Source organism: Cucurbita moschata, unplaced genomic scaffold, assembly GCF_002738365.1.
Source record: "Cucurbita moschata cultivar Rifu unplaced genomic scaffold, Cmos_1.0 Cmo_Scf00096, whole genome shotgun sequence".
In the NCBI taxonomy this organism is placed as follows: Eukaryota; Viridiplantae; Streptophyta; class Magnoliopsida; order Cucurbitales; family Cucurbitaceae; genus Cucurbita; species Cucurbita moschata.
Genome location: NW_019268612.1, coordinates 478,007 through 489,669, shown reverse-complemented (window position 1 = coordinate 489,669; position 11,663 = coordinate 478,007). Strand labels below are relative to the sequence as shown.

General features: G+C 37.8%; 2 protein-coding genes and 1 non-coding gene across 3 annotated transcripts in view; 2 read left to right on the top strand and 1 right to left on the bottom strand.

Annotated features, from left to right (window-relative positions):
• Positions 1–1,144: 1,144 nt before the first annotated feature.
• Positions 1,145–1,710, top strand: LOC111439561 (glutaredoxin-C14-like). The gene has a single exon (XM_023077177.1). It carries the CDS (start codon positions 1,231–1,233, stop codon positions 1,546–1,548), a length of 318 nt encoding a protein of 105 aa, XP_022932945.1. The 5' UTR covers positions 1,145–1,230; the 3' UTR covers positions 1,549–1,710.
• Positions 1,711–4,229: 2,519 nt separating this feature from the next.
• Positions 4,230–4,301, bottom strand: TRNAM-CAU. The gene has a single exon. It is a non-coding gene; the product is annotated as a tRNA-Met (tRNA).
• Positions 4,302–6,266: 1,965 nt separating this feature from the next.
• LOC111439565 (PH domain-containing protein DDB_G0275795-like) overlaps positions 6,267–11,663 on the top strand; it is a 9,534-nt gene continuing 4,137 nt past the window's right edge. The window contains exon 1 of the mRNA XM_023077183.1: positions 6,267–6,887. Within this exon, the coding sequence (XP_022932951.1) occupies positions 6,385–6,887 (503 nt within the window). The 5' untranslated portion in view covers positions 6,267–6,384. The remainder of the gene's footprint in view (positions 6,888–11,663) is intronic.

Below are 11,663 nucleotides of genomic sequence, written 5' to 3'. Positions count from 1 at the left end.
CACGCGACCTCAAACAAAGGAAAGTGTAATAGTTTCTATAAATTGTCATTGTAATTTCTTCTTTATTGATCCTGACAAGGGTACGAGTGTTTTCCACAAAAGAGTTATGTTCTCCACTGTTGGGATTTATGCCCTAAAGCGTTCGTAATTAATTATTTAGTTTTTAACAGTAATTTTTACTATTTTATTTGTAATTTAATTGTTATTCATGCATGAAAACTCAAGATTATTAATGTAATCTTGAACAGTATATGGTTGACATACAAGAGGAACGTGTTCAAGTAATAACCTAAAGAATGTATAGTATATGGATAAGGTTGGGTGCCTTATCCTGGTAACATTATTAATACGACCCACTTTGTAATTGTTACAAATGATTTGATCCAAATCGTTCATGTGGAGACATGTAAGTAGGGGTATCCTATACAATGAGTTTGTATAAGACTGAACCAGAGAATTCTTGAAACTCTCCTCCTCCAATCCCTTTGGGATTTTCTTTCAAGAGGCTCCCACAAGCCTTGATTTTGTGTTCGAGTCGTAGTAAGGAAGATCTTGTGGAATGTTGAAGAACTTTTGCATGGTTGAAATACTCAAAGGAGTCTTGCAAGCTAGGGTTTCTACAAAGGTAGAGTTCTTACTCTTCTATTTATTGCTTTGTTTGAATTCTTAATAAAAATCAAAACGGTTTCCAATGCTTCTGCTATGTGGACGAAGAGTTCATTCCCTTCATTCACTTTATAGAACGAAAGAGTTCCAACACTCCCAACTAGTTGAATATCTTTCCTTGAAACCAAAGTAACTAATCTGAACTTAAAATCAATATCCACTTTTTGGACTCGTATTCTAAGGAAGATCAGCCAACGAGCAAAACTCAATTAGTTAAGATACTTCAGATCAAGATCAAGTGTTTGAATCTTTTCAGGAGAACAAAACACATGGAATGTGAATCTACCATAAAATATAGAACTTTGAATATTTCAACAACCAAACAAAACCCTCTTCTACTTGCAAAGATACTTTCTTAAGCTTAGATTCCAAGAAAGAAAGTGAAAAAAAAAAGCATCCATTTTCAAATTCAATATAGCACCCTTTTTCTTGATCATCCCTATAAATAAACCAAAACCCATCTCTTTTATTTGAACAAATTAGCTCATAAATCCAAACCACCAAAGAAAAGCGTTGCTTTGGGATCATCTCAAGCCACCACAAAAGGGCTGTTCTTCAATTTGAATGGAAAAGGTGAAGAGATTAGCAGCTGAAAATGAAGTGCTGGTAATAAGCAAGAGCTCTTGTTGCCTTTGTTATGCAGTGGTTGTTCTTCTAAGGGACCTTGGAGTTTGCCCCATGGTGTACGAGCTTGATCATGACCCTGAGGCAAGAGATGTGGAGAAGGCTCTTGTAAGGTTGCACGTCTGCCACGCACCGCCTGTTCCCGCCGTGTTCATCGCTGGAGAACTCATCGGATCGACCAACGAAGTCATGTCGCTTCACCTTAGTGGCGAGCTCAATCGAATGTTGAAACCCTACAAGGTGGTTCAAGAGAACTAGCTGAATTGTCTCTTGACAACGTTGTATTTGCGAAACTTAGCTGCTTTCTATGTTATGTGTAATGTTTGGGTAATGAATAAAAGAAGTGTGTATGTCAACAAGGTGTGTGTAAGTTGATATTGTCTTTATAGATTACATGTTTTCTTTCTTATATTTTTTTAACTATCCTTCCTTAGTCCAATCAAGGTGTGTAATGTTGTTTTTTACAAACGAAACTCGAACTCGAGCTCCCTCCATTCGAGAAAGTTAAATAAATTTATACGAAAAAGATAATTGATGATTAAGAAGAAAAACGAGAAGTTATTCTTATTTTAAATATTTTGAACTCTAAACGTCACACTAGTAAAATAAACAAGCTCGATTTGAAATTTCACTTTACTCAATTGACGAAAAAGTTCATCCCTATTTATAAAAATTGAAAAGGCATGATGAAAGAACGTAACTCTTGATCATCCGGTCTAAATTTTGCTCTTATATTGTGAGATCCCTATTTCTTATATATTGTGAGATCTCCCTAAAAGACATGTTTTAAAACTGTGAGACTGATGATAATACATAATAAGCCAAAGTGGACATTATTTGTTAGCGTTGGGCTTGGGCTCGGGCTGTTATAAATGGTATCGAAGTCAGACATCAAGGGGTGTCAGCAAGGACGTTGAGCCCCAAGGAAGTAGATTGTAAAATTTCACATTGGTTGAGAGAGGAAAGAAGCATTCCTTATAAAGTGTGAACTTATAATTACTTACCCCTTTCAAATTTGAGATCAGTTTTCTAGCTTGATTTTATCTCGATAATCTAAAGGAAATAATGAAATAATCCAAAACTACATAAGTAAAGACAATAACATTCTATCACGTTGATTTTCATCTTAAATTAGTAACATCACTACTTGAAAGTTTTAAACACATGCAGAATCTCGTAATAAATACTTTTAACATAAGGTCATGGATTTACATATTCAAATTCAAAACATAAATAAAGACAACATAGTTTTTAACATAAATAAATTGGAATAAATCACCTATCAACGGCTAATTAAATTCAATACTACTGCCCTATTGTGATCTATCCTGACTTACATGGTCTTTCTAGTGTTCACCATCATCTGTGCATGGGAACTTTACATTTACCTGAAAGTAAAGTACGAGAGTAGCAATGTCAAAAATGGAAAAATATTGGGACCTCATGCATTATGTGTGCTCATGCATTGGGGGATATCTTTATTTCATCACGATGGGCAGGGATACAATCATTATGTTTTACAAAATGCTGTCGGTAGGGGTAAGATCATTATATTTTACATAATGCTGCCGGTAGGGGTACGACCATTTTGTTTTATATAATGCTGTCGTGGCGGTTACTAGTTCTAACGAGTGTCTGGTCTAAGGAGCTCCTAGAGTATGCTCGCTCGACAAGGAAAGGGGCCCAGCGGTGTGCGAACTGATTGGTGAGTCCATACTCGCACGTATGAGCTGTGTGTAGAGTATAGGGTACACATCCAAGTTATCCGTTAAGACAGTACCGTAGGAAAATAGATTGAAATGATAGGTCCCATCATTGCATTCGCATGTTCTTGCATTTAACCTCAATAGTGGGGTCACTTACTGAGTATTTCCTTAAATACTCAAGCTATGTGCTACTACATTTTTCAAGTTAAGACAAGGCGTTCCTATACGGCGACGACGATATCACAACTCGAGACCATGGCACATGCATAGGGTAGTGGTATTTATTTTCTTAGGTTTAGGCTAGAATAAGATGTTTTTAACTTAAACGCTTATTTATTTTATTTAGTCTTTTGTTGTATCATTTTAAAGATGTTTTCGAAACACGTAAGTTCATGACTGTGTTTTAAGATAAAAGTTATGTTTTATGGAATTTAAATGAAATCTTCCGCATTTAATGTTTAGGAGATGTATATAGTAGCGACCTTAAATTAAGTAGAAAATTTCGGGTCGTTACAACATTTACCTAAAAATAAAGTACGAGAGTAGCACATGACTTGAGTATTTTAAGAAATACTAACTAAGTCACCCCATGGTTGGAGTTAACAATGCAACACACACCTAACATGATTGAGACCTATCTTAAAATTGACACATGACCATGGACTCTTTCTAGTTCCGAAGGGTTGAATGTGTGGTACTTTTCCATGGCCACGTACGTGCACATGACCCATCAGGCGGGCTTGTATACGTACACCCTGAACCTGACATGGTTGGGCTTAACACGTTACACATCGTCAGACGCTACGAAAAGGAAAGCCCCGCATGATATCAGGGCAAACATGAATATTAAAGGTACACGTCCGTACTAACATAATATAATAAAGAAGTATCTTGATGCACATGCCACGCATACATGCATGAGGTCCTCATAATTTACATTCAAAACATAGCATTAACATCATTCCTTTCTCATTTCATCCATGACGTATCCCATACATGCATTATCAGAGCGACTTTAGGTAGTCAAAAACATAATATAACTCTGTTAAAAAAAAAAAAAAAAAAAAAAAAAACTTTTTAACTTTAAAATTAGAAAGAAAGAAAAAACCGTCGAAATTGGATAAAGAATAAAATCGAAAGCCGGAGATTGCCAAAGCCCAACGGATAAATCAAATTAGGCCCAACCTGACGACATTGGGTGTCAAAAGCAAAACAAATCGGAAGCCTTTCTCTTATCAGAGCCAGGTTTCGATCCTGGGACCTGTGGGTTATGGGCCCACCACGCTTCCGCTGCGCCACTCTGATTTGTTGAGAATTAAATGCTTTTTTTTATATTTCCTTTATATTTTATAATCTTTTTAAAATTATTTTAAGAATAATGGATTGTATCTATTGAGTTGGGCTTAAATTACTAAATTTTTCTCAATTTGTCTGACTTGTATCGATTGAGTTGAGTTCAAATCGTTAAATTTTGCTCAATTTGCGTGATTTTACACTGTTATATATTTTTTTATAAAAAAATACTCCTTTTCTTACCAAATATAAATATATATATATATATATATATTTCAAGGTTGATAAATCTCTAAAATGTCAACCTAAGATGTCTGCCCGTCAATCGGTCTGGATAAAGTAAGCCACTTGAGTCAAAGTACATAAACATTAAGTAGCCTACGTGGACCTAAGGGATAAAATTATGACAAGAGAACGTCTCATAATTTCAATGGCTCTTAAATGCTCACATAGCTATAGAGACTAGGTCCAAACTTGGTAACTTACTGAGATCAGGATGTGATGAGAGCCTACGAGTAAGTTGTTTGCTGAGTATTTTTATACTTGCTCATTTCTACATTTTCTTTTTCAATTCAAACATATTGCTAGTCGAGGTTGGGTAATGCAAGGGAGTTGCGTGATCATAGAGGGGAGTAGGTTCAAGGTGTTTATCTAAGTCTGTTACTTTAGATTTTCTTTTGTATGTGTTTTTGCATCCCGTTCCCATTTCCAATTTGTATATAACTGAAACGATACCTATTTTGTTTTCTTTTTTATTTGATTTTGACTATGGTGTTGTATATCTTTAAGTTGTGCCGAATTTTATTGTATTTTACCTATCTTAATTGGCTTTTCTCTTATTTCTTTAGTCATGATTCAAGACTAGTAGCCTAAACTTGATTAGAGGGTGAGCCGTAATCTCATGGCTCATCTCGACGACACACTCTGTTATATGAACTTGATTAGAGGGTGAGCCTTAATAATTTAATTAAGTTGCAGTTGCAGTCACGCTTTCATGAATGAATAACGTGATAGAATGATTTAAACCTAAACTTCTTATCTTTTGATAGATCATGGCTCTTGAAAGAAAATAGGCAATCGATGGGCCAACTCTCAATAGAGGTAGACAGAAGGTCATAGTCGATAGTGCTGCCCAAATTCCTAAGGTTGAACCGTAAAGACCTCAAGGAGATGGTAGAGTTTCGCTATGTGATTGATTTTTAGATGTACAACCCACCTTCCATCAACTACACAAAGGTTGACCAAAGTGGCAGGAGAGGCATGGCTAAATGATGTGCCTAACAAAGTAACATTGCACGTTGAAGTGCAAGGAGCCTTTTGGTGGAATAACGTCTAGAAGTGCAAGACTTCATGCATTTCCCGCGACATAATTTAATATTTGTATCCAAGAATTCCTGTGTTCCGGGCGATACAATCTACATACCTATGTCCAAGGCTTCATGCATTCCTTGCGACATAACCTGAGTACCTACATCCAGGGCTCAATGCATTCCCTGCAACGTAGTCTGTGTCCTAGGACTATATTGCACTGCTCATCCAGAGGTCTTGAAGCACAACTTAAAGGAAAATTCTTAACAAGTACGCCCTAATCCATATGAGTCATAATCATTTCTTTGCATGTATAAATATTTCATAAGTATCCGGTAGATTTCTTACAAAGTGTCTTGAGAGGTAGTTTCGTACTTTTCTTCCTAATCTCTATAAGATCTTGCAAACTTACCCTTAATATCATAAATGAGTTTGATATAAATTTTTGTAGTATTTTAAGTCTTGTACGGAAACATCTTAAAATTTTTATAAGGGTATTTTAGTCATTTACCCCTCAAATCTTGATCTAATTCCTGGACATAATCTTGATCTAATTCCTGGACATATACGTGTAATAAGAAGTTAATAAATAAATAATAAAACCATAAAATCATAAAATTAAATCGGTGGGAATTAATTTTTGTTTTCAATATATTAGAAGAGCTGCACTCGAGTACGGGCAATCCCATGATGGCTTTCCGAATCCTTCTTCTTCGTCTGTGCGAACTGCATCGCTCATAGATGCCATTTCCCCTCTCATTCAGCAGAGTCCAAGAAGCGAGCGAAAATGGACGAAGCTAAGGCAATGGCTGCCCAACACCAACAGCAGCTACTCTTGCAACAGCACAAACAGCAACAGCAACAGCAACAGCAACAGCAGCAACAAACTCAGCAGCACCAGCAATTTCTTCTTCTTCAACAATTGCAGAAACAGCAGCAGGCTCAACAACAGGCCGCCGCTATCTCTCGCTTTCCTTCCAATATCGACGCGCATTTACGCCCACCGGGTCTTCATCTCCGCCCTGGATCCATTAACCTCCACCAAAACCCTAACCCTAACCCTAACCCTAATCCAACCACGTCTGTTCCTAATTTGCAGTCTAACCCTAGCCCCAGTCAGCCACCGTCTCAACAATCGCAGCAGCAGCAACAACACCAGCACCAGCTGCAGCAGAGAGCAATGCGATCCGGGAACCAGGCGGAACTCCAGATGGCTTATCAGGACGCTTGGCGTGTTTGCCATCCTGACATTAAGCGCCCCTTTGGTTCCCTTGAAGATGCTTGTGAGAGGTTCGTCCTTTTCAAATGCTTGTTTTTGGTGCAGTTTTTTGTGTCAAGTTTCCAAATATTGTGTAATTATGTCTTAGAGCCTATTGCTAGCGAGGTGTTTGCTGTTATTTGGAAGAACAAATTTTCACTGGCTAATTACTTGCAATTGACATTCTTTTAAATTATGTTCAGATCATTAGTTTTCTACTTCAGGGGGGTTTTATAAGTTTAGGGCCATGTAAATCTGGACTCTAGCGTATGCTTACTTAAAAGTGGAGCTTAGTGAATATATATATATTGAGATTACTAGGCCACGCAGCATGAAGAATTGGCTCCCCGTGATGTGATGCATCTTGTGCAGTAGATCTAGATTCTATGTTTGCAATTATGAATTGTGTTATGCAAATTCAAATTAGTGCTTGGGTTGTTCTACTTTTGTATCTCGTTATCTCATGCGAAGTCGAGCATCTTGCAAATCATTTTTGTTTGAAAGAAGAAAATATATAGAAAGGCATACAATTGATAAATTATGCCTCCGCCTGTTCTTGCAAATCATTTTTTTTCTCGTCCTGTTCTTTTGGTTCTTTTTGTAACAATGGATAAATTATGTCTTTATGGAGTCTTGGACACAAAAATTATTTTTGTAATTATAGCCTGGCTCAAGTCCTCCAAGATTGGGAGGCTGTGCTACATTAGTTGTTGATTGGGAGGGGGGTTTCTCACCCTTCAGCCCTTAGAATGTGTTCTGTTCTGTTTTGCGCTTAATACACCTTCAATTCAAGTTCTATACATTCTTATATCTATTCCAAATGACGGGAAGTCTTTTCCCCCACTTTCCTAATCTACTTAGGGCCTCAATTTAGTCTTCTCTATATTAAATACCCTCGCAAACAAGTGTCTTATTAAGTTAAGATATCAAACTATGAACTTTTGAAGCCCACTCTTATATCATCCTGCATGCATAAATTACTCTTTTTTAGTCTTAACTTATGTAAGAAATGTTCTTGTGATTCTTTAAGAAAGATTTTGATATGATATTTTAGGAAGTTCTCCGGAAAACAATATGAGGTGGGTCTCAGGAGTGTACGACTCTCCTAAGCCGAAATGTAGGAAGGCTTTTTGAGAAGATTTGACAAATCAAATGGCCTATGGGGCTCTTGCTGGGGATTTTGATATTTCATTTTGACGAGTTCTATGAGACTTTTTACTGATTTCATTGAGGTTAGTAGCTGTTTTGATGTCCACTAATGAACATGAGGCTTACCTTGTCCGAATGTTGCGTAGTAGGATTGGTAGGGTTTTTTCTATCCAATCGATGGTTGGATGCTTCTGTGAGTGTGAGACGAATGTTGGGTCCTAGAGTTACTTCAGATCGTTGGTGGCTTACTCTTAATTCAGGGTCTCAAACTTGGGGCCATTGTCCTTTTAGATTTGAGAATATGTTGGTGCACCTCCCATCCTTCAAAACTTCCTTTTTGGCATGGTGTAATGTGGATGTTCCCAGAAATTGGGAAGTGTATCATTTTCATGGCGAAATTTAGGGCTCTTAAATGGGGGTTAAAGTCTTGGAATTAATCTTTGGGGGTTGTAGGATTAAGAAGCAGAATGGTTTTTGGTAGATTCAATGTTATCAACAGTCTTGATAAGAAGGCTAAAGGTGGAGTTGGATTCCCCCTTTTCCTCAGAAGAAATCAGAAAGGTGATCTTCGAGTGTGACGAGAACAAGTCCTCAGGTCGTGATAGTTTTTCTTTAGCCTTCTTCTTAGGATAACTGGGAGGCCTTTAAGGAGGATCTTGATTGTGCAAGATTATAGCTAAAGTTTCGGTTAATAGACTTAATAAGGTCTTCCATCCGACAATTTCTTGGGCTCTTATCATTGGAAGGCAAATTCTTGATCAAGCCCATCAGTCTTGTAACGAGTGTGTGCAAGATTATAGCTAAAGTTTCGGTTAATAGACTTAATAAGGTCTTCCATCCGACAATTTCTTGGGCTCTTATCATTGGAAGGCAAATTCTTGATCAAGCTTGTATTGCTAACGAGGCTACTGGATTGGAACTTTCTTGATAAGGTCCTCAAAAAGAAAGGTTTCGGTTACAAATGAAGAGTATTAGAATGGTTACAAATGAAGAGTATTAGAATGGTTAAGTACTCGATTCACATTAATGGAAGGCCTAGATGTAGGATCAAAGCTTTTAGAGGCCTTAGATCGGGTGATATGTTGTCTCCTTTCCTCTTCTTCTTGTTGTTAGTAGGATTGTTTCCGAAGGAGTAAAGGTAATATTATCGAGGACTTTGAGGTCGGGTAGGATAAGGTATCTGTAACGCCCCTAATTTTCTTAACCTAAATAATGACGTCACCCATGCATGCATAAATCATAAAGCGGAAATTCATAATAAATAGCTTTGGAAACAACACCAAGGTCTTACATAAAAGTTTAAAAACCCGAATTAAACATATCCCAGAAAAAGAAATCATTTGTTAACTGAAAACAGAAAATTAAATAAAACAAACATTCATCGATTTAAGTTAAAACCCTAATTAAGACATATCCTGCCCAATAATGCCCTCTCATCAACTTCCATGGTATCCTTAGCCTCCACCGTCAATCGTGCATAGGTGCCTTGCCTTTACCTAAAAAATTTAGGTAGCACGTGGCTTGAGTATTTTATGAAATACTCAGTAAGTCACCCTACTGTTGGGGTTAGATATGCAAACATGTGCAACACATGAGTGAGAATTATCTTTCGTAAACTTTACATGGCCTTGGTCTATTTTCTCTTATGGGTAGGGATGGATGTATGGTACTTCTCTACACACAGCCCACATACACACACATGGGCCCACCAGGCGGGCTCGTATACGTACCCCTGGGCCTGGCTTGGTCGGGCACAACGTATTACACGTCACCGGACGCCACAAAACAGAAAAAACCCGCATGATATCATGGCGAACATAGATATCGAAATCTTACTTTCATGACATAAAGGGGAGGTATCTCGATGTAAATGACATACAGATATGCATGAGGTCCCATGACTTACATTTCATAACATAACACGTAATTTAAAATACGTTTCATTTCCTTCATGCATTTCATAACATAGCTCAACAACGCATGGGTGACGTCACTAATTAGGGGTGTTACAGTTGGTATTAGAGCCAGACACCAGGCGATGTGCCAACGAGGAGGCTGTCCCCCAGAGGGGGTAGACACGAGGCGGTGTGCCAGTAAGGACACTGGGCCTCGAAAGGGGGTGGATTTGGTGGGGTCCCACATTGATCGGAGAAAGGAACGAGTGCCAGCAAGGATGTTGGGTCTTGAAGGGGGGTGGATTGCGATATCCCACATTGATTGGGGAGGAGAACGAAAGTGTGGAAACCTCTCCCTAGCATACGTGTTTTAAAAACCTTGAGAGGAAGCCCGAAAGGGAAAGCCCAAAGAGGATAGTACTGCTAGCGGTGGGCCTGAGCCGTTACAGTATCTCTATTCACGTCCAATTTGCCGATGATACTATCTTTTTTTATTCAAGAAAGGAGGAGCTATTCTTCATTTTGATCCACATTTTAGCATTCTTTTAGACCATGTCGAGGCTTAAGATCAATAAAGGTAAATTTTTAGGGTTTGAACTGTGATCTTAAGAAGGTGGGTGGGTGGGCTTCTCTTATGGGTTGTGAGATTGGGTCTTCCCTTCATCTCTACTTTGTCACTTTTTAGCATTGTTTCATATGTAAGAGTCTAGAGACGCTTATGCGATACTTTTGTGGCAAGGGGTAGATGAGGGGAGAGATGCGCATTGTGTGAGCTGGGTTTAGAATTAGGGAATTTAAGGACTCATAACCAATTGACTCAATAGCGTTGTTGATTCCTATAATACCCTTTAGGATAGGATGATAGCGACCAAGTACAGTTCTCATCCTTCTAAGTAGGTATCAAATGAGGTCAAAGACACTTGTAGAAATCTTCGAAAAGAAATATCCAATGAGCTCCCAACTTTTGATTACTTGCTTTATTGTTTCGTGGGTAATGAGAAGGAAATATATTTTTGGGAGGATAAATGGGTTAGGGGATAGAATCCTCTTCTTTACATTTTTCCGTTTATATCATTTGTCCTCCATGCAACACTCTGTTATTGATATCTTAGATCCTTTCAGGAGTTCACCCTCTTTTTTGTTTGGTTTTTGTTGTCCATTCTCTTATAGGAAAATAGTGAATATCATGGTTCTCTTATCTTTAATTGAGGAGTTCGAGCTTAGATCGAGAAGGGATGTTCATTGCTAGAGCCCTACCCTGGGGGCTTTTCCTATAACTCATTCTTTCCTTGCTTTTTGAACCTTCTCCCTACGTGAGTTTGTTTTTTCTTCTTTTGTCGTTGGTGAAAATTCCATAGAATGTTAAATTCTTCATTGCAAGTTCTTGAAGGAAGAGTTAACGCTCTTGATCGACTTTCAAAAAGGTTTTCTTTGTTATGGTTATTTTGTTGCATTCTTTGTCAGAGGTGGAGTTGGTGGAAAATCTGAATCATATATTTTGGAGCTATGAACTTGCTTGGTTTGTTTGGAGTTCTTTTTTTTTTGTAGTGAGATGCTTAAATTGGAAACGTTATTTTGTCTTTTAAGCCTGTGGCTTATTATTATTATTTTTAATTGGAAGCATAAACATTTTATTGATAGATTGAAATGAATACAAAGGAGTCCCTGTCATGAGGATTTACAAAAATCTCTTCTACAGTGAAACGAGGGAAGAAAGGGTGTACAGAGAGAGAGAGAGAGAGAGAGAGAGAGAGAGAGAGAGGG